Source organism: Solanum lycopersicum, chromosome 9 (genome assembly GCF_036512215.1).
Source record: "Solanum lycopersicum chromosome 9, SLM_r2.1".
In the NCBI taxonomy this organism is placed as follows: Eukaryota; Viridiplantae; Streptophyta; class Magnoliopsida; order Solanales; family Solanaceae; genus Solanum; species Solanum lycopersicum.
Window position 1 is genome coordinate 5,596,063 of NC_090808.1, and position 26,297 is coordinate 5,622,359.

At 32.4% G+C, this 26,297-nt stretch overlaps 4 protein-coding genes across 5 annotated transcripts; 2 read left to right on the forward strand and 2 right to left on the reverse strand.

Moving 5' to 3' along the window:
- Window positions 1–2,491: 2,491 nt before the first annotated feature.
- LOC101261147 (uncharacterized) lies at window positions 2,492–3,980 on the reverse strand. The gene is made up of 3 exons (XM_004246318.5): window positions 3,790–3,980; window positions 2,979–3,314; window positions 2,492–2,772 (listed from the first exon to the last, which is right to left on the reverse strand). The coding sequence occupies exons 1-3, from the start codon at window positions 3,869–3,871 to the stop codon at window positions 2,669–2,671; spliced, it is 522 nt and encodes a 173-aa protein (XP_004246366.3). The 5' UTR covers window positions 3,872–3,980; the 3' UTR covers window positions 2,492–2,668.
- A 2,011-nt stretch (window positions 3,981–5,991) lies between these two features.
- LOC101260852 (fructose-1,6-bisphosphatase 1, chloroplastic) lies at window positions 5,992–8,756 on the forward strand. Its single transcript, XM_004246317.5, has 4 exons — window positions 5,992–6,651; window positions 7,388–7,612; window positions 7,907–8,413; window positions 8,511–8,756. Exons 1-4 carry the CDS (start codon window positions 6,244–6,246, stop codon window positions 8,580–8,582), a joined length of 1,212 nt encoding a protein of 403 aa, XP_004246365.1. The 5' UTR covers window positions 5,992–6,243; the 3' UTR covers window positions 8,583–8,756.
- Window positions 8,757–9,121: 365 nt separating this feature from the next.
- Window positions 9,122–13,366, reverse strand: LOC101248040 (probable GPI-anchored adhesin-like protein PGA55). The gene is made up of 7 exons (XM_004246806.4): window positions 12,985–13,366; window positions 12,163–12,430; window positions 10,646–10,846; window positions 9,874–10,561; window positions 9,668–9,774; window positions 9,518–9,577; window positions 9,122–9,432 (listed from the first exon to the last, which is right to left on the reverse strand). The coding sequence occupies exons 1-7, from the start codon at window positions 13,288–13,290 to the stop codon at window positions 9,404–9,406; spliced, it is 1,659 nt and encodes a 552-aa protein (XP_004246854.3). The 5' UTR covers window positions 13,291–13,366; the 3' UTR covers window positions 9,122–9,403.
- Window positions 13,367–18,785: 5,419 nt separating this feature from the next.
- Window positions 18,786–25,036, forward strand: LOC101260563 (uncharacterized). Of its 2 annotated transcripts, none has more exons than XM_004246316.5 (5): window positions 18,786–19,215; window positions 20,416–20,594; window positions 21,387–21,741; window positions 22,114–22,230; window positions 24,624–25,036. In XM_004246316.5, exons 1-4 carry the CDS (start codon window positions 18,817–18,819, stop codon window positions 22,192–22,194), a joined length of 1,014 nt encoding a protein of 337 aa, XP_004246364.1. In that variant the 5' UTR covers window positions 18,786–18,816; the 3' UTR covers window positions 22,195–22,230; window positions 24,624–25,036. The 2 variants fall into 2 exon arrangements, with proteins under 2 accessions (XP_004246364.1, XP_069144800.1); XM_069288699.1 differs by having other exon boundaries at window positions 18,794–19,215; window positions 20,407–20,594.
- Window positions 25,037–26,297: the final 1,261 nt, after the last annotated feature.

Here is a 26,297-nt window from a genome sequence, read left to right on the forward strand (position 1 = left end):
GTATTATAAATTACAATTTCAATTTACAACTACTAGTAGAGTGCATAGTTTACGCAACCACCTTCTAGGAAGGAACCTGTTTCAACTAAGTCTCGAATGTAATACTAACAAGAAGTAGTTGGGTTACTTGGGTAGTATTTATTATTTAGTATAAAATATAAATTATAATTAATAAATATATAATATAAATTAATTAATAAAAATCAGTCGGACCAGATTCGGACCGTACCAGAATCAAAATGAACCGGTACCGGTTCACCGTACCAAACCTCGGTTTCGTTCCGTTCTGTGTTTCGGTTCAGAATGTCTTGTTCCGTCCCGTAGGCAACCGAACCGGAACGGTACCGAAATGGTACCGGTATATCCCGTTTCGTTGCCCAGCCTTATGCAATGCTACGCCCGATGTCGTCCGATCGTTTATGTTGTCCAAGGGTGATGATGGCACGCCACTCCCAACATCATCCGTCCGTGTGTGCTGCCCACGGGCCATGATAGACACGCCACGTTCGACGTCGTCCGACCGTGTGTTGTCCAAGGGCCATGATGACATGTCACCCCCGACGTCGTCCAACTGTGTGTGTTGTCCAAGGGCTATGATGGCATGTCAAGATTAAATTAAAAAAATATAATCTGGAGGGAGTAATTATATTATAAAAAAAAAAGTAAATTATGTTGAGTAATAAAGCTCTCGCATAGTTTTAATAATTATCTCACAATTTCAACATATTCTACTATATTAGAAGTATCACTTAAAAAGTGGGATCAATTTGTCTGTTTAAGTGCAAATTATATTTGTTTAGGGGCATTTTAAACTTTATAGGTCAGACAAAATTGTTAACTGTCATTATCCTAAATACTTAGAAGCAAATGCATCATTTTTTGTGGTGTTTTTGTATCTCTACAAATTTCTCCATTCTTCTTTCTCTTTTGATCATAGATTAAATTGATACTCATTCACTGAATTAATTTTTTGGTCATTCTTTTGGGCCTTTATCAAAATTTTCAAATCCTCTTTATGCATCTTTCAAATCTATTTTTTTCTTTTTTTAATGAAAATTTGATTTCTATTTTGATCAAAATTTGAGAAGAATTTGAATTAGGACAAAAATTTATCTTATTATTTCTCCAGAATTTTTATCTGACTCGCTGCTCACTCATCAGCAGTGTGAAAATTGTGTTTCTTAATCCAATTTGATATTACGGTTCCTACAATTTTGTTCTAAATTTGAGCTTTAATAAGACTTTGAATTTTGAGTAGCCACGAAGTTTCATCAATCAGTCCTTTATTAATTTATACCGATATGAATGTCATTTAAAATGATATAAATCTAATTATTTTGCAAAGTAATTATATATAATAAAAAAAAAGAGTCGTATTTCGTAGGAGTTTTCATCTCTTTTTATGTAGTAACTATTTTTTTTTCTTTTCTTTTTTCAAGTAGTAACTATTGAAACACAAGATTTTGCTGAAGTTATCTTGGTTGTGTTAAATTATTGTAAGCTCATTAGAAGATATAACTCTGTTAGATATAACATACACAAGTGTGTGCCACTAAATTCTACACAACATAAGGTGCGCTACTGAATTCATGTTGAATGGATATATACATGGTCGTCATTGAGAGGCATGAGCATCCGTTGGATATATCAAATACAAAATGAATTTTTTTTGAATATATCGAATACAAAATGAAATTCTTCGTTTTATTTGATAGTATTATCGAAGTTGAAATTATTTATGTATTTATGAGATCATAACAAAAGATTATACAGTTTAAATAATCTATTAAAATTGTTAGGCCTGTGCGCAGCACGGGCATTATTTATCTAGTATATATATAAATGAGAAAACTCATATGCCTTATACCTTAAAAGAATCTAATGTGTATTGTGGCTCTCTCAATCATCATAATTAATTGTTAATTTGTTATTCTTTCTAGGCGTAATACATAAATATGTCCTTTAACTTGGTTTCGAATTACATGTAGGATCTTCAACTTTGAGTGTCCACAAGTAGATAGTTAAATTTTTATGAAGTTGAACAAATAGACACACGTGTCCTACATGTCATTTTTTATCCTACATGGTGTCCTATGGGTATTGTGTCATGTAGGACTCATGTGTTTATTTATTTAAAAGTTGGATAGTTAAAATGCATGTTCGTGCATTATGAAAGTTGAAGGGTAAAGTTGAAATTTAAAATCAAGTTTAGAATTTAATATATATATATATATATATATATATATATATATATATATATATATATATATATATATATATATTATGCCTTCTTTCTATCTTTCATATTGTTGTAAGAAGTCTAGCCATGTACATAATTACTTATGGCTTTTTTTTTTTGGTTGTGTAATAATGTTTAAGATTTAAAATTTGAAACTTGTTAAGTCAATTATATTATTTCCATAAAATCTCTATTCACTCATTCAACAATTAAAAAAAATCAAACAATAACAATTAAACAACAAATTCCATGTAAAAGAAGAAGAATCTTTATTAAATTCTCAGTGACAAAAGAATTAGTACAAGGAAAAATTTCAGCAAACCCAAAGAATTAAAACATTAAGTGCAATATCTTCACAAACAACACTAAAATTGTTTGTAAAAAAACAATCATTTATATATATTTTTATTTAAAAAGGTGCAAAAATATTTAGAATGAAGAAGGAGATGGAGCAGGAGCATCAACACCATCTTCAGCAGCACCACTACTCTTCAACTTATTGTTCTTGTTGCATAGGTCTGGCAAGTATGCTCCTACACATAAATAAATGCAAAAATGTCGAAATAATTAAGACGGTTATATAGATTAAAAAAAAAGTGATGCATATATATTTTCAGTCTAACAAATTATGCATATTTTGTAATATGCGTCATTTATTAGACAACAGAAGTATATATATGCATCATGTTTTTTTAATGAGTGATATATCTGAACTGAATCGTAAAATTGTTAGATTTACCTTCAGCAACAGCCAAGTTGAAGTAGAGGTCAACAATATTGGGGCATTGTTGATAACAAGCAGGGGCACATAATTTGGAGACAAATTGAGGCTCAAGCAAATCATCAGATGAAATTCCAAAGAAATTTCTATTAAGACCACAAGATTCAATACATTCATCTGTTTCAATGTGTTCCTTCATGTTTTGAACCATAACTTCTGATGTCTTGCATTCATATTCACTACTAATTAAGTCATCTTTTGGTGTTTTTGCTTTTTCTAATACACACCTTTTTCCTGTTGATGAAATTGCAAATGCACAATCACCATTTGGCAAACTCTCACATTTCACCTCAGCTACAAAAATTAGAAAGAGAAGAATTAGATATACTCGTTCATTCTGTTTCAATTTATGTGGCACTACAATTTAATTGAACATATAAAGATTTGAGGAAATCTGTGTGACTATAAACCATTTCAGTAAGGTTAAAAATGAAACGTTGAAGATAAATCATTTTTAATTATAAAAATATGACATATTTTTTTAAGACTAATTAAAAAGAAAGTTTTATATGAATGGTGCATGAAAGGAGATTGATTGACATATTTTTATTATTAAGAAATCAATAATTCTGAATTCTATGTTCATGCATATTAAATGTGCATGAACAAATACGAAATTTAAATAAATACATTATTGTTACGATGATTAATTAAGGAAATCATTATTCTTTTAATTCTTTATTTATTTATGTACATTAAGATTAATGCACATGAATTCGACTGAACACATTATTTTGATAAAGATTAATTAAGAAAATCAATAACTTACTCTTATACACAGCATAAGTGACCTGAAGGAAAAGGGAACATGTCAAGAAAAGGATCAAAGATGATTTCATTGATGAGGCCATTTGTTTTCTCTTTTATTTTGTTGTAAATTTTTAAATTTTTCTTCTTTTTTTTTGTGTTGGGAAAAAAATGGAGGAGGAAATGTTTTCTTGGGTTTGTGAGGTGAGTTTGAATAAATGATTTTCTTGAGTTTATATAAGGGAGTTTAGGAAGAGAGATGCATAATTTAAGATGTAATTTATGACTTAGAAATCACATAATTGTTTGGGCATCCGCTTAATTAGTTCCCTTTTCTTTTTAATTTCTGTGGTGGGGATTATTTAAATATTTGATGGTTTGTTTCCAATTTTTTTATACCAAACTTTGAACTCACATTTTGACTTTTGAGAAATTAAATACTTTTTTTTAGCATATTTAAGAATGAATTACAATATTTGTATCACTTTAAAGATTGTATCAATTGGTATGTATCAAATACGTACCAATTGGTATGTATCAAATATAGCATGTATTTATATATGGACAACTTTCACATATAACAAACATAAAATTCATAATTGTATGTTATAGCAAAGTTTGCATCATTGTGCTCTATAGAATACTTTTATATGATTCGCTATACATATACAATTGAAGCGAATTGTATAAAACGAACTGTATAAAACGAGAAAGAGATAAATTATATACAATTTGAATTGTATAAAATAAGAAAGAGAAAAATTATATACAATTTGAATCTGTATAAAACGAGAAAGAGAGAAGGACAAAAAGAGACTTGTGTAGGGAAGATACAATTGAATCGAATTGTATAAAACGAGAAAGAGAAAAATTATATACAATTTGAATTTGTATAAAACGAGAAAGGCAAAAGAGACTTGGGTAGGAAAATATTTGTATTTTATAATTATAAGTGTATAGACGAAGATATATGTATCTGCATGCGTTTATACAATTTTCTCTCGCTTTATGCAATTAGAAAACACAATTTATACAATTCTAATGTATAAAGTGAGAGAGGCAAGCGACAGTTAGTGAGCAAGAGAGGGAGAGTAGAGAGAGAGAATATGAGGGAGAGAGGGACTGACAACAGTTTACTATGGAACACAAATAAATCAAAGGATAGCTAATATATTTATTTTATATTATTAGTTTATCATTCTATGCAATTATCCCTTTATATATTTCGGGTATATGCAAATAATACAAGTAATACAATATGTATCAACATGTATGTATTAGTGTGTTGTATTGAATACTATCTGTACTAGCATGTATTTATGTATTATGAATGAATAAAAGTAATACAGGATCGCATGTATTTATTGAGTACATCATGTTTTTCTGTATTTTTGTACCGAAAATAAATACAAGTAACACAATATGTATCATGTTGTATTTCTGTATTGCGAATGAATACAAGTGATTCAACTTTTTGTATCAAATTTTAATCATTAGTACAATTTGTATTCGTCAAATACAATCTGTATTTAACATCTCTCTTCCAAATCTCGATCACCTCTCTCCTCTCTTTCTCAATTTTAATGTTTCTCTCCTTTTGTTATGAACTGTCAATACCTACACTATAGCTACAAAATTTCTAATTAGACCCAAATTATAGTCGTCTCTGAAAATTCCTCCAGTACAACAAAAATAATTTTTAGCGGTAATAAAGAGACACAGTAATAAAGTGTTAATGTCTTTATCAGCATTAGTTAAGTGTCATTAGATCGAATGTCGCTAAAGCCTTTAGTGACACATACAAAGAGTACTAATTGCCGCTAAAAGTATATATTTAGCGGCAATTGCTAATTAATTGTCGCTAAAACTAATTTTTTTTTTACGTAGTGCTCTAAAAACATAACTTTGCAGCTGGTAGTTGGTCCAATTTAATTATACATAAATTGTGATAATTAAAGTAGGAAACGAGAACACTTAATAGTTGAAATGTGAAAATAATAATTCTAATATGTTTTTTATCATTAATTCTAAAAATAAATTACAAATTTATGACATAACTTACTTATATAGTGACACCAAAATCAAGCATGTGTGTGCAAATAATAAGAATAAGATAAAGTTGCAAGCCCAAACTAATATGTCACAATAATCCTTTTTAATGGGCCAACACCTCTCAAGTTGTTGAAACTTCAGAATATACTCAAAAATTCTGAGAGCCAGGATTATGTCATTTGTAGATTTTTCAAAGCTTAACCACAAATTTAAGGAAAAGATTTCCATGGAGAAGGATAAGTGGGACCCACTCAACACAAATCTTCTACCAGCCTTACACTTTCTAAGCCCCCACCCCCCCACCCCCTACCCCAAAGAAAACTACCAATGAGCCTCAAAAAACAAATCTTTGCAAACAAATATAACACAATGAACTTGTAAACTGAGAAATTTTAGTGATTTCAAGAATCCTAAGAAAATCACAATGGCAGCAACAGCAACAACTTCATATTTAAGTGCTCTAGACAAAAAGACTCCATTTTTATTTGCCTTGGACAAAAAGACTCCATTTTTATGCCCAAAAAACAGCACAAAGAGAAGGTCATTTAATGGAGGAGTTAAGTGCATGGCAATAGAGACAGCTTCAGGTGTTACACAAACCAAGAAAAAGAGTGGCTATGAGTTACAAACTTTAACAAGTTGGCTATTGAGACAAGAACAAGCTGGAGTTATTGATGCTGAACTTACCATAGTAATTTCAAGTATTTCAATGGCTTGTAAACAGATTGCTTCTTTGGTCCAAAGAGCTGGAATTTCTAACCTTACTGGAGTTCAAGGTGCTGTCAATATTCAAGGAGAAGATCAGAAGAAACTTGATGTTGTCTCTAATGAGGTTTGTTTGTTACAATTCTTCTTATAAATAGCTCAATAGAAACATTAGTACTCTGTCCCTTATCATGTGAAGTTATTTAGATGAGTTTAACTTCTATATACTGACGATCCGAGCACTTAAAATATAACTAGTAATCTGAAAATATACTCATATAGGTCGTTTGGTAGAATGTATAAGAATAGTATTGAATAAGGTGTATTAGTAATGCTGGTAATAGTTATTTTTTTTATCCACTGTTTGGTTTGGTGTATTAAGGGTAGTTTTGTCTAGAGCCATACTTATACATGTATTAATAGCTCTTGTATTGCTAATATCGTGGTTTACTATGTATTAGTTATACACCCTATAATACTGAATAGGTTACTCATACATAAGTTGAAAAACCTACCAAGCAAAGGATTAAATAACACTAAAGTTAATACATGTGTTATTTTCTCTAATACATCCTATCAAATGACGAATTGTGTTCACTGTCAGTGTATATAAGTTAACTCCGATTGGATTTAAGTTACATACATTGATGGTGTGAAGAATTTTTACACTACCTGTTATGGAAGGTCCTTATTCTTTTTCCTTTTTTTTAAGGTTACCATATCAGGCTTACTGTGAAGAGTTAGTTTAATCTGCTTGTGTAAAATATCTATGGAATGTCAATGTGCATAATGTAGACATTCGTAGAACATTAATACACAAATGATCTTGGTTTCTGAAGGTTGATGTTTGATGGATTGAACAGGTTTTCTCGAATTGTCTAAGATCAAGTGGAAGGACTGGGATTATAGCATCAGAAGAAGAGGATGTACCTGTGGCAGTGGAAGAGAGTTACTCAGGCAACTACATTGTGGTGTTTGATCCTCTTGATGGATCATCAAACATTGATGCTGCTGTATCTACCGGTTCTATCTTTGGAATATACAGCCCGAATGATGAGTGCCTAGCTGATCTTGGAGATGATTCCACGGTAATTACCAGACAAGATAACCTTCCTTTGCCTCTAAAAGAGAACTCTTAATAGCTAATGTAGTGTTCTGACTTGTGACAATGTGTTATCTTTGATACATAATGCACCGAGAAGTAGGATCATTCACTGCTATGCTTCTTATATCGGTTTGATGCTTTCAATAGTCAATTGGACCTCTGCTGCATGAATGTAACTTTTCCAGTGTGGTTGTGAGTTTTGGCATAAGCCAAAATCCGTTCATTATATGTAAATAGTTTAACGACCGTTTCACCAAATGTCTGTTGAATATTGCAGCTTGACAATATAGAGCAAAAGTGCATCGTGAATGTATGTCAACCAGGGACAAACCTTCTTGCAGCAGGATACTGCATGTACTCAAGCTCTGTGATTTTCGTACTCACCTTGGGAAATGGCGTTTTTTCCTTTAACTTGGATCCAATGTATGGAGAATTTGTTCTGACTCAAGAAAATGTCCAAATACCAAAGTCTGGAAAGATCTATTCATTCAATGAAGGAAACTACCAGCTCTGGGATGACAAGTTGAAAAAATATATCGATGACTTGAAAGACCCTGGTCCTAGTGGCAAGCCTTACTCTGCAAGGTACATTGGTAGTTTGGTAGGTGACTTCCATAGAACTCTTCTATATGGTGGCATTTATGGTTATCCTAGAGACAGAAAGAGCAAGAATGGAAAGTTGAGGCTTTTGTACGAATGTGCTCCCATGAGCTTCATTGTGGAACAAGCTGGTGGCAAAGGATCCGATGGTCACCAAAGAGTTCTCGATATCCAACCAACTGAGGTAAAAACCCCAATAGCTAAGTTAAATCTGTAACCAACAAGTGAGTATATATATCAGTCAATTGATTTTGGTGTTTCTTTTGTTTCTAACTTTGCAGATACATCAACGAGTTCCATTGTACATTGGAAGCACAGAAGAAGTTGAAAAATTGGAGAAGTACTTGTCTTAATTCCAAAATCAAGACGAGACTGTGAATTTGTAATACTCGAAAGAAATTCTTTTCACAAGAAGTCTAGGAACCAATTGCTAAAGTCATTATGGTTCAAAGCTTTGCGGTGATTCAATTCATAAAACAATGTAAAGGTTTTTCCATATCTAAAATCTGTCATCCTCTTTCTTGAAATGTTTGTTTTTTGTTATTTCTGTTGAGGTATAAAAGGATACATAGACCAACAGAGAGTACCAGAAACTTATGTAGGGTACTAACTTTATACTATAAAACTAACAAAGAAGGGGTGAATTATGAGGAGCTTAGACCAAAAATCTGTAGTAACTAAGCATGCCAAACTTCTCTTTTTCATAAATGACATATTGAAGCCCATTTTAACAAGTAAAACCATGACAAAATTCATCATACTACTAACAATTATCCTCTCTGTTGAATTTTTTGTTATCATGTCATGTGTCATTCAAGTTCAAATAATCCATCCTTCAACATAGAAAAAGTACACAAAGGTGGATGTCAAATAATGATTCGATAACAGACCATAACAATAATCAGATATTTCTCATAATCAAATTTGCTATAAGCTTGGTCATGTCAAATATATTTATCAAATTCCCCTAATATGCTTAGACATAAGCTATATATAATCAATATACTGGCTAGGCCTGCAGCTGTTAATCCTATGGAAATAAATCCTAATCCAGTGCACTTGCACTTTTTTGCTAATGAATGGACAGTTACTATGTAAAACTAAATTTGATGAATTCAGTCAACTGTCATAGTCATCGGTGTAAGTATTCATCGATTTCTTGCACAAAGATCTTCTAATCCTTCAAGCTTCTGATATTTTTAACTGCAAAAATGAAGGCATGGAATTGTATCTTCAGTTTGTGCTTTTTGCAAATTGAAAAGGAGAAAATAGACGGTTGAAAAGTTACCTGGGCTTAAAATTTGGATGCATTTGGTAACTGATTTTGTAGTGGTCAGTGAATCTGAACCTGAATGATCAAAGTGAAAAAATCAAAACTCTTTCAATGACTTCAATGAAACCAATCCAGTCTAATTCATAGTCAAGAATCTCCTTTTACCTAGTACATTCGTGCCTTGCTCTGAAAAGACTTCAGTAACTGTCGAAGAAATATGAGAAGTCATCTGGTTTGCATCAGTATTGACATTTCCTGAATCATCAGGTGACCTGTGCATTAAACATCAAATGGGGACTCAGAAACCATGCCTAATCTTGCATTAGATCAAGGAAACTAAAAATAAATCTGGACGAGGCAAGTAACTGTACCCTGAAAAAGAATCTGGGGAAGAATGCAATGTTGGCTGGCAAGAATGATCAATCCCATCTCCATCAAGGTCAAAATCATATAGTAGTTCAGAAAGATTAAAACCCACCCCTAAAGCATCTAAACTAGACAAATCCATATCAAAAATATCGCCTTCTTTCTCAGACTCAGACGTCGAAGTCATGTCTGGGCCAGCTGCCATTTCTGAATTACATGGGATGTTATCTGAGGCACCAAAATCCAGCCTACTTTTCACTTGATCTCGCCTAATAGACCTCTTCATGTTGTTCTTTACTGGAGAAGTTGTTGAAATGCAATGATTTCTTTCTATGGAGTAAAATATTTGTTTGGAAGGGCTCACTCGAATTGTTTCTGACGAGATGATTGTGCGATTCGTGGCAGTTACAAGAGACGGTGTAATATTTTTGGTGGAAGTAGCAGTTGAACAAACTTCCACTGGAGAGATAGATTTGTCAGTCTGGGATGAAGATGCTCTTGGCGGTGTTTTTGGGCCAGAAGAATTAGTTGGAGGGGACTGAATTTGCTGGCTGAACAAAGACTTGACAACATTAGATCCTTGGACAGGTGTCCTGTCAGATGCAGTAGCAGGATCTGATAATTGAACTGCAGAATTATTCACAATGTTGTTTTGTTTAAAAGAGCTAGTTGGTTGTACATCTGTACTAGGATCTGCAGGAAAGTACGATAATATGATGTTAAATATTAAGGACATTTGACATGAAGTGACAAAAGACCAACTTCAAATGAATTTACCTTTAAGTGGCAGCTGGTTAGTTATCAAGTGTTTACGAGATCTCTTGGCAGTTATGGGAGCTGCAGAAACATCTTTGAGGCCTTTTCTTTTTGAGGTTGATGGAATGGAATTTGGACTAGAAAATTTCATGGTATCTAGAGCAGTGTTTGAAGGCATTGATGCTGACATCAGAGCTCCACTTGTGTGTGCAGAATAATAACCTGATAAAAGTAGTATAGTATAAATCTTCAAGTAAATAGTAAAGTAGATGTCCAAAATCTGGCACAAATCAGTAGACTAGTTAACAAGGACATCCAACACAAAACACAGCACTATCTTTCTATAAACAAATGATGTACTATTTCTTGAATGTGATCATGAGCAATCAGTGACAGCTCCACGATCCAATCTTTCTTTTGGAGGCTTTACCTTTTAGGGATGAAGATAGTTCTGCTTTAAGGCCAAAACTATTTGCTGCATGTCTTCAGTTGGGAACTAGATGCAGTCTAGAAAAACAGACATTATACATCCCATTGCATACAAGTAATGGTGGTCACACGAATGCAAGAATAATTCAGGAGGAATATGTAAAAATATTAAGTTCTTTGCCTGTTATGGTTTATTGAAAGAGAATTAGGATCCAAGATCCTCTGTTGCTTCCACATATTAGAGAATGTGCAAGGATCAAATCTCACTCTAGTATCTAGGAATGGCTTCTGCAGATACATTGCTAGTAATGAATATGAGCGCAATTGAAATTCCTGGGGAGTTATATGCATTTCTATATATCTTCTTATTTTCTTTTTTTTTTGAACTATCACTCAGAACCTACTATCATATATAGTAATGTGTGTAATAGCACTCCAGATCAGCTATTATAAGATCCTAAATCAACCTATGAGTACTAAGAAGTTTGATAGGTAGTTGTTTCAGTTGGATGTCAATCCTGTTACATGAGCCAAAACAATCTCATTGGGAAGATGAATAAGTAGAATGTATATTGACAAAGATAAAAGTGACAGGATTTGCTGTGAATGAAGTCTCACTCATTTCATGGAAGTCCAAGAAACAGAATACAGTGTCGACGAGCTCAGCAGAGCAAAATACATGAGCATAGTTTCAGTGGTGTCTTAGTTAATATGGCTTATTGGTTTATTCAAAGAGTCTGTTATCTGCTATTGAACTGGCTATTGCTCCTTAAAGTGATAGAAAGACTGTCCTTCAGATAGCAGCTACTCCAGTGTATCATGCAAGGACAACGCATATAAAGCAGATAATAATTTCATCCAGGAGAAAATACAAGCAGGGTTGACAATAAAATTAAAATAATACATCTAACTCATTTAAACATACAAGCAGGGTTGGCGATAAAATCTTGGAAGTAAATAGTAATAATCTAACTTGTTTGAACCTTCCATGTATCAAACAGGATAGTATCACATACAACGACATATTAAGCAACTTATACTGAAAAGCATTGATATAAACTAAGAAAATAATTCAGAAAAAAAAAGCTAAACAAAAGTAGAATGCATACCTGAGGTTACTGGGGAAGACCCATTAACAGTACTTGGCAAAGCACCTGTTTTGGGTATAGAAGAAGAAGCACCAACTGAGGAAGGCAGGGTCAGATTCGTGGTAGCATTGTAAGCATTCATAACATGTTGCATTCCGTTTAGTAAGTTCTGAACCCGTGTTTTTTCATGATCCAATCTACACTTCTCTTGATCCATGAACACTTTCTGCTCTTTCAAACTTATGTACTCATCCAACATATCTCCTAAACTCAATAAACTCCTTGGCGCCTATTCATTATCACACACCCAAAAAAAACAAGGATTAATCCAAGAAACAAGGAATCAAGGAGGCATTTGGCCATGAAAATTGCAAGTATTCAAAAAAAGTAGTTTTTTTATAAAGTGAAAATGGTATTCAAAGATTTAAGTCATGTTTGACAATGAATACCAATTGCAAAATTTAGTTATTTTGTAAAAAGAACAGAAAGCAGTTGAATTCCAAAATTTTCACAAATTTTATGATCAATCATGTTCTATTCTGAAAGAACGCCCCTTTAAATTTATTAATTTTCTTGAATAAATACATACATATTATATGATGCACTCAATGAACATAAACCCTAGATTCTAACTCGAATCAATTAGAAACACTAAAAACACTCATAATTTATCCAAAAAAAAAAACATATAAAATACATTCATAAATCATACCTACTAACATAATATCAATTCATTACCGATACATCATACTAACCCAATCCTAATTCATCACAACATTCATATACACAAATTGAAATCCTAAACAAAAACAAAATCAACATAATTTTAACCTATATATATACCTCATTAACAGGAGACTTAGCTAGAAGATGCGAAGCTTCCGATCGAAAAGTTGTACGAGTTTCAGTGAAATTATTGTCAGAGAGGTATCGATCGACGATGAACGCAATCTGCATCGGAGTAACCTTTCCTTTACCGATGTTTTCGGTTTTTCGAGATTTGCTTTGTCTCCCCATTTTCGGTTTCTGCATCTGAAAGAAGAAAACAGAGGGAAAATGTAAGAAGATTTTGGAGGGAAGAAAAGCATTTGATATTTGTAAGAAGTGAGAAATATGGAGGGAAAGGTTAAAAAATAAAAGAGGGAACATGAGACAATTTGTAAAATGAGAAAATGCGCGGGAGTATTCGAAAATTTTAGGAGGAAAAAAATAAATATATAACGTCCAACATAAAAATATTATGAAATGTAACTCAATATATAATATTATATATATATATAATATGTGTATGAAGTATATAAAAGGTGATTTGTTTGTATTAATTTAAAGACAAATTAGATAAATACATATTTTTTTGTTTCACTTATTTTTATTATCCCATGTTATTTTTAACAAATCTTTAAAATCTCTTTATTATTTATTGTATTCGAATTGCATATTAATGTATCTGAATCAATATTTAATAGATTCGTGCTATATATTATTTAGGGCAACTTTCACATATAGCAAATAAAAAATTTCTATTTGTATGTTATATCAAAGTTTGCATAATTGCGCTCCATAACAAACATAGAAACTGTATAATTTGCTATACATATACAGTTAAAACAAATTATATAAAATGAAGTGTATAAAACAAAAAAGAGAAAGACACTTGGGGCAGAGAACTGTATAAAACGAATTGTATTATTATAAGTGTATAGAACAATTATATACAATTTGAATTTGTATAAAATGAGAAAGAGAGAAAGACAAAAGAGACTTGACAAGAATATATAATTGAATGGAATTGTATAAAACGAGAAAGAGAGAAATTAGATACAATTTGAAAATTGTATAAAATGAGAAAGAGAGAAAGACAAAAAAGACTTGACAAGAATATATAATTGAATCGGATTGTATAAAATGAGAAATAGAAAAATTAGATACAATTTGAAAATTGTATAAAACGAGAAAGAGAGAAAGACAAGTATTTTTATTGTATAATTATAAGTGTATAGGGCGAAAATATATATACCTGCATGTGTATATACAATTTTCTCACGCTTTATACTAACAGAAACGCATTTTATACATTTCGCTTATGTTTGAATAAGAGTGAGAAAGGCGAGGATGGCGAGCGAGATTTGGAAGAGTGGCGAGCGAAATCTAGAAGAGGGGAGAGAGGGGAACAAAAATATATGTACTTATACTATTTTCTCTGCTTTATACAATTAGAAACAATTTTTATACACTTGTGTTTGTATAAAAAGTGAGGAAGCGAGCGAGAAATTGGAGGAGAGTGGCGAGCGAGATATTTGGGAGAGAGGCGCCTGACAATTTTTTGCAAACTTTGTTATGGAGCACAATTAAATCAAATCCTAGCTACTCCATTTATTTTATGTTATTAGTTTGCTATTATATATAATTTTTCCTATTATTTATCCGTACTACATATATCTAAACCAGTATTTAATGTATGTGAGCTACATATTGTTGAAAAAATAATTTTAATATCTCAGAAGTTATTTTATTTCCTATTATATTTGAAAGAGAATATTATGTCCTAAATATTTATCTCCATAAATAATATTCTATTGTCGTTATTATTATCCTTTAATTAACCATTATTTTCTATCGTAATATGGCTGTTACAAAATGTTTCTTTTGCTGAAATGAATTGACTTCAATTCGTTAATTGTGTTCAATGCCTTTTTATGGCTTTTGACTATTTCAACCATTCACATATTTGAGAGGTCACTATTTCATATATAAATCCAATTCTTACTAATGGTGAGTAAGAGGGAAGACAAGAAAATAATTATTTTGTTGATATATTATTATGCAGGGTTTTCTTTTAATTGAATTTTTGTTAGTTTTTTGTCCTAATTTTATATTAAAAGAATTTTTTGAATCATGGGGTACATTTATATCGGGTGAAATATCCTTAAGGATAGTGTCTTTCGACACGCCTTTAGTTATGAAAATTTCCTACAAGAGTTCATGGTGAAGTAAAAGCTTTGGTGAATCCGGTAAATGTTTGTGAAGAAGGTACTTTTCGTAAAAGTTTACAACGCATATTATGTTTTAATGTATCGGAGCTACATATTTATGTATTCGAAATCGTATTTAATTTATCCGAGCTACATATTAATGAACCTGAGCTTCAATTATTATATCGAATTTTTTAAATTTTTAAGAAATTAATGTGATATCTTTTTTTTTTCTTTATTTGTTTTTTTTTAAATTAATGTAATGGAAACTTATTAGGGATGGATTGTAATTTCATATTAAAACTATGAAATTTATGTAATTTACACATTTTAAAAGTATCAAACTTTCCCCATATTTTCACATGGCATAATTTATAAAATAAAAGCATAAATTTTACGGATTTGACATAAATGTGTAAAAAAAATAACCAAAATTACGATCCGACCTATATAACTTATGAAAACATAATTTTTCATTCTCCCTCCTAACATGAAATTTAAATAAGTTATGTTTCACAACATTATCCTACCCCAAAAAAACTAGGATAAACAATAAACATCAACCATTCAACTAAAGTTGTCAAAAAGGTCTGGTTCAGTCTCATTCGATTCAAGCCTTCTGGGTCAAAGAATTTGACGGGCTATTCTTTTTATTTTTTAAAATTCTTTTTCAAACTTATAATTCTATAACATCAAGAATATGATTTTTTTTAAAAAATTACTATGGTAAACAATGGTGTTGTTTCAATATTGCTAGCAAAAAATCTAGTGTGATTAACACATATCTCGCATACCAAATACGCGAGATAAGAGAGTGACAAGCAAGATGGAAGGGAAGCGAGGGCGCGAAATTTGTCTATGTATCCTAGATACACGTGAATCTACTTGGAAAAAGTGTATCTAAAATGAATTAACTTAATTTTGAGTTTCTATATTATGATATACATGTATCTGGACATACCAAAATCTATTAAGATTCATAATATTATAAAGTAGCATGTATTTAAGTAATTAGATTATACGAAAAAGGACCTAAAATACCCTCATAGTATTGAAAATGGTACAAAATTACCCTCCATCCACCTATTGGCTCCAAAATACCCTTCCCACCCACCTATTGGGTCCAAAATACCCCTGTCATCCACCTGTTGGTTCAAAATTAACCACTTATTTAACGGTTTTATATTTAAACTATTTAAATATTTTTTTAAATACGTGGCGCTTAACTATTTGTTATAATTTAACTTTTTAGTATAATTTATAAATCAATCCACTACCCACCCATTACTGATTACACTCCTTCAAATTAATAAACCCGTCACATTATTAATACAACAACAGAAAAACTACTGCCAATTGAGCTTTTTTAAAAATTTGATGCGAAAATATCTATAGAAGTAAATTATCATACATTCAAGTGTCTAAATAAAAATTACCGATAAACTTAATAGTCTGACTACGTTCATCTTAATTATTCTTATGTCTCAATTATGTGATGTTACTTCATAGGTAATTTTTTTTCAAAATAATATATTAAAGGTTTTAAAACAAATCATAAATATTTATAAGATTATATTTTAAAAAGTGCATGAATTAATTCGGGATATATTACTTCTTTACCTTTAATCATAAATTTCTATTTTAATCTTCTAAGAGAATCCTACTGAAAGTCTCCTCCTAAATAAGCGGTTCAACCTAAATCTAATTGGAATTTCGATTCGGACTCAAATAATTTTGGATGTCATTTTCAGGAATCTATAATTTCATCGTGTTTTAGTAGTGTTTATGGCGATTTTGATATTATAATTGGATTATTAATTTGATGGGTTATAGTTAGTAATGAGTGGGTAGTGGGTTAGTTTATAAATTATATTAATAAATTAAATTATAATCAATAGTTGAACTCCAAGTATTTTAAAAATATTTAAGGAGTTTAATATTAGAACAATTAAATAAGTGGTCAATTTTGAACCCAAAAGTGGATGACAAGGGTATTTTGGAGCCAATAGGTGGATGACAAAAACATTTTGGAGCCACTAAGTGGATGAAGGGTAATTTTGTACCATTTTCAATACTTCAAGGATATTTTAGGCTCTTTTCCGTAGATTATATACTGGTAAGATTATTATAAGTAACTGTTAAATAAAAGTTTTGATCCATGGACCGACCCCGTTCGAGCCTCAAGGGCCATGGACTTATATGGACCGGATTTATAAGCTCTAGTTTTAAATTTATTTGAAAAAATCTTATTTCAATCCTACCCCAATAACAAATTGAGTTGGGCAGGCGCCATGGGCTAAGTCCGTTTTACGGCTCTACATTCAACCTTATATAATCCTATTAGTGCAAATCTCCCAAATTCTAGGAATGGATAAATTAGTTAACTAGTCAAAAATTTTAACATAATTAAAATATCCATATTTTAAAAGTTTTAGTAAAAATGTCAAAATGTCAATATTTTAGAAAATATTGTGTATCATAATTTATACCTATTTTATCTCACCTTAATTATACATTTTCCAACTCATTTTCTCTCTCACTGATTTCTCTTTTCCAATTCTTCTTCATCTTTCAACTTCACTACTCTTTTCCGTTCTTTTCGATTTTTTTCTTCAAAAATTGAGAAATATATGTCTAAAGACATTCACAACAATCCTTTTGATTAATGTATGCATCTTCATCTGATTTTTAGATTTGCTTACTATTTAAAAAAAAATCAAAAAAATTATTTGTAGTTGAGTATTAAATCGATCAACTTTCATTTAGGGTTTGAAAATCATAAAATCACTCTCTAATGATCGAATCTAAGAGGATTACAAGAGGTATGCAACTTAATCAACAATTTTCTAGCGATTTTTCATCCTATTTATATATTACTCAAGAAATAACGGATAATGTAGGATCCACTGCTAAAATAACTATAGAAAGACGATCAAAGAGTTGGTGTTTGCATATTTTTGTATCACTATTAATAAAAGAAAGAAAAATTGGGTGTAGAAGATTTCAAAAACTTATTGAAGACCAAGTTGAAAAGAACAATTTTCTATTAGTTTGTTTTGCATTTGTAGTTCTTTTTTAGAATTTGATATTTTTTTCTCAATCTGTATTCAAATCATTATGTATGCTATCAATATTTGAATTAATTAAAAATTAAATTTGTATGATACAACTATAGTTTACATAATTGCGCTCCATAACAAATTTTCTATTTGATATAGAGCTTATGATTTGTATAATTCGCAAGGAACATCCATTTTTATACAAACTGTTCAGTTTTGTATAAATTTATTTATACATTGTAATTTGTATAATGAGATACGTATTTGTATAGTTATAAGTGTATAGGACAATAATATATGTGTATGTATTTGTATATTCACTTTTCTCTCGTTTTATATAAACATAAACGTATTTTATACATTTTATACCGAAATGTATAGAATAGTAAATTGTATATCGAAAATGACTAATTATATATCGAATCAAATAACAAAAAAAATAAAATATTTGTTGCAAATTTTAATTAAAATAAACTATAATTATAACATTTAATTTTGTTATTTCATACAATTTTCCTTTTAGGATTCAATAGTGGGAATTGGGCTGTCATCCTTTTAGCCCATTAACCCGGCCCATGAAATAAAACTGGATATGTTACCATATAACCACCACAAGAAAATTTTCTTACTTTTTCTTGAAGAAGATGAAGCAAGCTGTACTCTCATGGAGTCATTGTCCTCCATTTCTTCCCAAATTATCACCAATCTCCATTTTACCCAAAACCCAAAAAACCCTTTTAAGGGTTTATGCAACTGTGGAGTCACCTGAAGAGAATTTGCTAACAGCTAAAGAGAGAAGGCAAATGAGAAATGAGAGAAGAGAGAGTAAAACAGGTTACAATTGGAGAGAAGAAGTAGAGGAAAAGCTTATTAAGAAACCTAAGAAGCAATACAAGTCCTGGACTGAAGAGCTTAATCTTGATAACCTTGCTAAATTGGGTCCTCAATGGTGGGTTGTTAGAGTTTCTAGAGTTAATGGTCATGAAACTGCTGAACGGATGGCTCGTGCTCTTGCTAGGAACTTTCCTGATATTGATTTTCAGGTAATAAAGATTTGTGCTTTATTGTTTGGTTTGATGGTGAAGTTCTTAATTTGGTGGTTTTGTAATTACTCTTGTGCATTACTCCTGAAATTAGAAAATCAACTCCTGAATGCATTCGAGTTTGATGTCAATATCGAAAAGGTCAAGCTGTCTATTTAGTTTCCACCATTTGATAGGGACCATTAGAATTTAGTTTGCACATAATTTAGCTCCAACTAGCAAACTAGCTTAGTTCAATCATGAAAAACATTCATTCCATTAACATGAATATGAAGAATGTAAAATGTTCAAGTATGATGAGTTATGGATGTTCATGAAAATAGGGATGTCATAGTAATCCAGCAAGAATGCGTTTAGAGTATACAACAACTACGCCTCTGTCCCAAACAAGTTGGCTCCGCATATGATTGCTCACTGAACATGTTTCTCCATTTAAGCTTTAACTCATGCTTCATTATACGGTGCGTTTAGAGGATAGTTGTGGAAAAATATAGTTTGGAGGAAGAGAGTAGGAACTAGCAAGGCGAGTGAACTATAGGCCTTAGAAACAGTATTCATTTTTTCTTTGGATAATTTTGGTGCCCGAGCCAGCTTGTAAGCACCTCAGTTAAGCCACCCACCATTACCTATAACTTCCAACCAACACAGATACTGGTATGACCTACCATTTCCCCCCCATTACAGTATTCATTTTTACAAGTAGACGAGAGCATAAGAGAAGTTCGTGAAGCCCTCATAGCAGTATATATATAGTTGCAGAGCTTGCATAATTTCCAGTTACCATGGAACTTCCAGATCATTTCTGTTGTATCAGAATGGAAGTCGTGGACCTGAAGATAACCATATTATAAAGTATAAACAGCCGTCTATCAGTTTTTGTATTGCTGTAAAAATTTTCTTTAGAGAAAATTTTTCCTCCAATACTCGTCTCAGTTTTCACTATTGATTTCCTTTGCTTGAAATCATAGTCTTTGTATTGTTTGTGTGTGTCTGTGTTTGTGGTGGTAGGGGGAGTGTTCAGTTTGCTTGCAATCATGATTGATTCTGCTCCAACCAATGTGGGCTTCCCTATTAGTTAATTTTAGGACAGTTGGAGGTTGGATTACCTCGAAATGCAAGGGTATGAAAAGTATTTAACTAATTTAGGAATTGATTTTTCAATATTTTTTGAGTTTTGACTCACTGTAAAAGTTTCTGCAGGTATACATTCCATCCGTACAAGTCAAAAGGAAATTAAAAAATGGAACACTTTCAATTAAGCCAAAACCCCTTTTCCCAGGATGTGTGTTTCTGAGATGTGTACTGAACAAGGAAATACATGATTTCATTCGAGAATGTACTGGAATTGGAGGCTTTGTTGGATCCAAGGTTGGAAATACGTAAGCATTCATTGTTGTCCCTATCACAAATAACAAGTTTACGAAGATTACTTCTTATCATCTGTGGTGGACAGAGTTACCCAATACATGTGTTGGTAGGAGGTAGCAGGTACCCTTGGAAATAGTCGATGTGTGTGCAAGTTGGCTCGGATAACATGGTTATAAAGAAAGTTTACAAGTTTTACTCAGTCAAGAAAGAGGAGGTCTTTGATTTGTTTGATATGTCAATGCAATTTTCTTTGACCTCTGGGAACTCTGTCTTTTAAACGAACAAAGACCCATGGTGTATGTGTCTGACCCGATGGAACATATGTCAATTAATATATTAACATAAAATGAGTGGAATATCCTAAGCTAACTTGGCCTAAGATTGGAATTTTTCATTTTAAAATCACTTGCACTCTAATTGTGTATAGCTTATAAAATGTGTTGGCCTAAGTTCCGAATTTTTTTACTTAATATTCACTCCCTATCTAATTATGTGTAGCTTGTAAATATGTTCATTCAGTCAGCTACTATAAGGTCTTTCTGCGAGATTAGTGATGAATGCTATTTCTGCTTGACAAAATTTCAGAATACTTATCAAATTTATGCTAATAGGTCAAGTGAATTTTGCAAGGATATCTAATTACTAGCTGCCTTTAGTTGATATCTACCATTTGATCTCTCTTGATATGACTTTTCTGTTACTTGTGTCTACGTACCCATTTTATTATTTAAAGGGATAACTTACAACATACCTGAGGTCATTTTTGATTTTTCTCAGTTGCTAAAAGTGTAGAACATTTGCAGAAAACGGCAGATCAACAAACCCAGACCTGTTGATGAGGATGACCTGGAGGCCATATTCAAACAAGCGAAGGAAGAGCAAGAGAAAGCTGATCAAGCTTTTGAAGAAGAGGAACAAGGAGAAGGAGGTTTAGATTCCAAGCTGACAAAAAACTCTAGTATAGCTACCCTTGACGACAAAGCTGTGCCCAAAAAACGAGGAAGGCAATCTAAAAAAGCTTCAGACCTGCTTGCAGTTGATGCGTTGAGAGGATCAGATGATAAATCTTTAATACCAGGGTCAACTATTGAAGTTGTGTCCGGAGCCTTTGCTGGATTTTCAGGGATTCTCAAGAAGGTTGATAGCAAGGCAGGATTGGTATGCCTAGAACACTATCCTTGTGTTATTTCGGGGTAGGGGAGAGTGGGCAAGGGAAAGCATAGTTATAAAAGTCCTGGAGCTCAGCCAAAAAAAGAGAAAAATTTGAGTTATTAACAGCTTATGTCTTCAATTTTTCCTAACATCACGCTCCCCCGCCCTCTTGGGCCTCTTCCCCCCTTGCAATGCAAAAAAGATAATACTTTGGTTATCTCCTTTATCCTGTACAGTTTGAAAGCTTATTGGTGCTAATTGCTCTCGCTACACAGTATCTTCCATTTTCTGTATGAGACTGTTCTTCTGTTACTTCACCCAAGCCAACTGAAAAATCAAAGTTTGTTCTTGACATTTAATGTGGAATTTTTCTTGCAGGCAACTGTTGGATTTTCTCTGTTTGGCAAGGAGACTCTAGCTGATATAGATGTCAAAGAAATTGTAGCAGAGGTTGGCTGACCTGTTTAGGCTGTGGATACTTTTTTGTCTGAGATGGTAAGTCTTGCACTGAGTGATCACTATTCTAAAAAATATTGGTGTCCTCACTCAAGGTTCACATTGTATGTATGTAGAAGATGCATCTGCTCACTGAAATAAGATGTGATGTCTTACCAGGATAATGGTGTACCTAGGGAATACCAGGCTAGTTTAAAATAAGTAGTTGTTATCCAAATGTTCGCGTGATTTCGTCTTTTCTAATTCTTCTCCAAACATTCTTTTGGCCCCATGCTGATATATTTTACACTGTATGCTTTAATGTTTCGTATGTGTGGCATCCTTCCTCATTTGATAATATAGCCATGTAGCACAAAGATTGGCTGGCAGTCTTTTTGGGCCAGAGAATGCAAATGCGTGATGGAGATTATATGTTAAGCCCAAGACTAATAATTTATTAACATGACTGTCAAATATATGAACAAAGAAAAATAGAAAACTAATTATGATAAAGTGAAATATCAATTGTTTAGTGTCGTCTAGGTTCATTGGCAAGGAAAAATATGTATTAAACTTGATGACGACACTGAAACCGCACATTGAGTGAGGTAAATCGCTCAACATGTTTTGAGCCTCACTTCAGGGCTTAAGCACACATATGATGACACTGATGTTATGTTATCCAGAAGCAGGACAAGTCAGCTTTATAAGGATGGTCTTACTCATTTTTGAAGTTATTTTGGGGTTAAGCGTCAATTGGAGGAGGATTTATATTTTCCCTATTAAAGAAGTGGTCCAAATGGAGGAGCTGGCTGGGATTTTGGGGTGGAAGATTGAATAGCTTCCCACAACCTACTTAGGCATGCCTCTGGCCAACAAGCACTACGAGTTAGTTATCTAAGATGAGATTATCGAGAAGACAGACATGGAATTCTCAAAGTGGAAGTAGGAATTAGATTGTTTTTGATGAATGCAGTATTAGATTCCTTACATACTTGTGTGATGTCTATGTTTCCTATTCCAGTTGGGCTGGTAGATAAACTTGACAAGCTCAGAAGGGACTTTCTATGGAATGGAAATGAGGAGGATAAGGGTTTTCATTTTGTGAAATGGGATGATTTCGACTTGATAAGAATCAGGGGGTCTTGGTATCAGAAATCTGAAATTACACAATAGTTGTCTATTGATGAAGTATTTATGGAAGGAGGTAATCATGAAGAAATATGGACAGACAAGTGAATGATGCACCGATGAAGTGGTCAACACTTATAGTCTTAACAAACATGTTGTCATAAGGTGGGTGATGGCACAAAAACTATGTTCAGAAAGGAATCCCGGAACGGGCAAGTGCCTTTGATGACTATTTTCCCGGCTTTATTTTCCATATGCAGCAACCCTGAAGCGCTTCGCCACTGTGTCAGACTCTTGGACTCCTCAAGGGTTTAATATATATATGCTTCAAAAGGAACCTAAATGACTGGAAAATTGATAGGGTGGTTGATCTTTTGTAGGAAGTTGATATGTTGAGAGACACTTCCCAGCCCCAAATGCAATCAAGTAGAAACATACCAATGACGGGAGGTTCTCTATTTAACAGAGTGTATAAATTGGAAGTTTTGGGGCAACCAGGAGACAGAACAGGTCCGTGGACAAAGGTATAAAAAAGTCTAGTGCCATCCAAAATCAAGTGCTTCACTTGGTTAGTGACAGAAGAGCCTGCTTCACTGTTATGAGGCTGCAGAGACCAGCAGTCATTTATTTCTGCACTGTAAATGGTCCCTTTTCTTCAGCCTCGCCGGTAACAGTTGGACGATGTCAGAACGCACATCAGATCTTCTAAGCTGCTGGATCAGGAGAGGAAGTAGCATGTCCCCGAAGAGATGGTGTAGAGTAGTTCCATCATGTATTTGGTGGACAGTGTGGAATGAAAGAAATGGGAGGTGTTTTGAGGATAGATTTAATACTTTGCAGAAAATTAAGTGGAATTGTATTGTAAATTTTTATTTTTGGTGTAAAGAAGCAAGTGTAGAGGATACAATCTTCTAGACTCTATAATTAGCCCTTGGTTCATAGCTCTCTGTTGATAACTTTTTGGAGATCTGTATGTTGAGAAGTACAACTTACCAGTTTTTCTTAGAAAAAGAGATGAATCTCTATAGAAAAATGACAGTACAAGCTGGTTGAACTTCCAAATGGTAAAATATATAGTATACCTACCAAAAAACTACTTATAAGACTATAATAGTCCTCAGATGTTGCTTTAGAGCTCTCTAACTTTTGAAGATTTCTCCATCTTGCCATAAAACATATACAAAGGGCCTATATTTCTTTCTCAACCCCAATTTCCTCTATCGATGTTCTTTGATGCAGTATATTTACTTATCTTCCATCATATATGTTTTGTTGTTTCATGATGATTTCTATTGCATTGCGACATTTGGATTTGACTCCAGGGACAAGCAAAATCTTATGATGAGTCAACAGTAGGCAGCAGGATATTAGGGCAAAGGTCTGCAAGTGATTAAAGCTAAGGCATGTTTTAAGCTAATTTGCCTAGGGGATTTTATTCCACAGTTAACTTGGGTATCGAACTGCTGCAATTTTGATGGAGTATACTGTTGCTGAAGAATGAACATTCGGGTGCAGATCAAATGTCTGTAAAGCTACTTGAAGTTATATGCATGAATGTGTCAAATAAAAGAGGATGCAGCTCTCATAAATGGAAGTTGTCTTGTATTATTTTTCCTTGTGGATGAACATACTCGTGTTTTTTTCTCTTTGTAGGCTGTATTCGAAGCCTGTCAATCTGTTATGAAATTAGTTGCAAGTTCTTGGAGTTTAATCTATCATCCTAAGTATTGGACTACTTGAACCGTGTTTATACAGCTTTTTCCCTCGTAGCTCAATATATCCTTCAGTTCATATCAATTGGTATCAGAACCGTCTACGGTTGTGTAGTGCTCCTAATTGCAAGGTATGTTCTGATCTCCAGTTGGAAGTAAGGAGTTATTATGCAGGATTTATATAGCAAGGTTTGTTTTGATCTCAAGTGTGACACAATTGTAATTGTGTTCCAAGATTCAATAAAAATCTGGAAAAGTTGGTTTAATCATACCTCTCTGAAGATGTTCTTGGTTACTGATTGATCATTGTAGGGGAATTCATCTCAGTTTATATATGTTCAAGGTATATCACAGTCAATTCTGGCTTAATTAAGTTCCAATAAAGAACAAAGGAACAATATCAAACTTCAGATAACTAATATTTGACTTACTTTGAATCAGAATAACTTATCCGCATTTGATGTTTATATCGTAATATCTTTTCTTTTTACCATGGTTAGCAATGAAACTGAAGTTAGAATAAGAATCAATTAGCTATGTTTAGCTATATTTATTGAGTTGGTGTATTATATATTGTCTTTTTTTTTTCTTATATGTTTCACTTGAGCTAAAGGATCTATAGAAAACAGTATCTTTATCTTCATAAGATGGCGGCAAAATTGTATATGCACCACTATCCTCCTAAGATTTTACCTATGAAATTATATTGAGTATATTATTGTTATCGTAAAACTGGATTGAAGTTTTGTAAAAAGTAATTCACTTTTTCATCTCAAAGCTAGTGTCATTGCCTTGTTAGTGGAGTTGTGTGATTGGCCAAAACAATGGGAAAAGCAAAAGAATGGATAAGAAGTGGCACCACTTTATAATTTTAGGGAAGTGTAGTATTTTACTTGAGAATTTTACATAAATTCTATAGCGTTTGGAGTTTATTATATTTTATTTCTAATTTTTTGAAAACTATAAAAAATTTTATGTGAAATTCGAATACATCTCAAAAAGTTTTGATGCATTATATTTTGGTTCCGAATATATGCCTTAACGTCTTGATATACTTCTCCTTAAATCTGAATACATCACTTAACGTCTAGATATATCGCGTTAACTAATGTATCTGATCTATACATTGAGTAAAGTAATGTATCCCAGAACATGAGAAAACATAAATTTTTATAATATTTTTTAAATAATATATTTTTTTTAATAAAAAATATAGTAAATTAGTTATTTATTTGGATAATTTTTCCTATATTGAAGTATAACCAAAAAAGGCTACTGCTGGTC

Excerpts from the sequence above, each read along its gene's own strand:
- LOC101260852 (XM_004246317.5), top strand. The coding sequence starts at position 6,244 with ATGGCAGCAACAGCAACAACTTCATATTTAAGTGCTCTAGACAAAAAG. Across the intron at positions 7,613-7,906 it reads ATCTTGGAGATGATTCCACG|CTTGACAATATAGAGCAAAA; the intron begins GTAATTACCAGA and ends TGAATATTGCAG. Across the intron at positions 8,414-8,510 it reads TCGATATCCAACCAACTGAG|ATACATCAACGAGTTCCATT; the intron begins GTAAAAACCCCA and ends CTAACTTTGCAG.
- LOC101261147 (XM_004246318.5), bottom strand. The coding sequence starts at position 3,871 with ATGGCCTCATCAATGAAATCATCTTTGATCCTTTTCTTGACATGTTCC. Across the intron at positions 3,315-3,789 it reads CACTTATGCTGTGTATAAGA|CTGAGGTGAAATGTGAGAGT; the intron begins GTAAGTTATTGA and ends TAATTTTTGTAG. Across the intron at positions 2,773-2,978 it reads CAACTTGGCTGTTGCTGAAG|GAGCATACTTGCCAGACCTA; the intron begins GTAAATCTAACA and ends ATTTATGTGTAG.
- LOC101260563 (XM_069288699.1), top strand. The coding sequence starts at position 18,817 with ATGAAGCAAGCTGTACTCTCATGGAGTCATTGTCCTCCATTTCTTCCC. Across the intron at positions 19,216-20,406 it reads TTCCTGATATTGATTTTCAG|TTTCTGCAGGTATACATTCC; the intron begins GTAATAAAGATT and ends TCACTGTAAAAG. Across the intron at positions 21,742-22,113 it reads TTGATAGCAAGGCAGGATTG|GCAACTGTTGGATTTTCTCT; the intron begins GTATGCCTAGAA and ends TTTTTCTTGCAG.
- LOC101248040 (XM_004246806.4), bottom strand. The coding sequence starts at position 13,290 with ATGTTCCCTCTTTTATTTTTTAACCTTTCCCTCCATATTTCTCACTTC. Across the intron at positions 12,431-12,984 it reads CTAAGTCTCCTGTTAATGAG|GCGCCAAGGAGTTTATTGAG; the intron begins GTATATATATAG and ends GATAATGAATAG. Across the intron at positions 9,578-9,667 it reads GCAAGGCACGAATGTACTAG|GTTCAGATTCACTGACCACT; the intron begins GTAAAAGGAGAT and ends TTGATCATTCAG.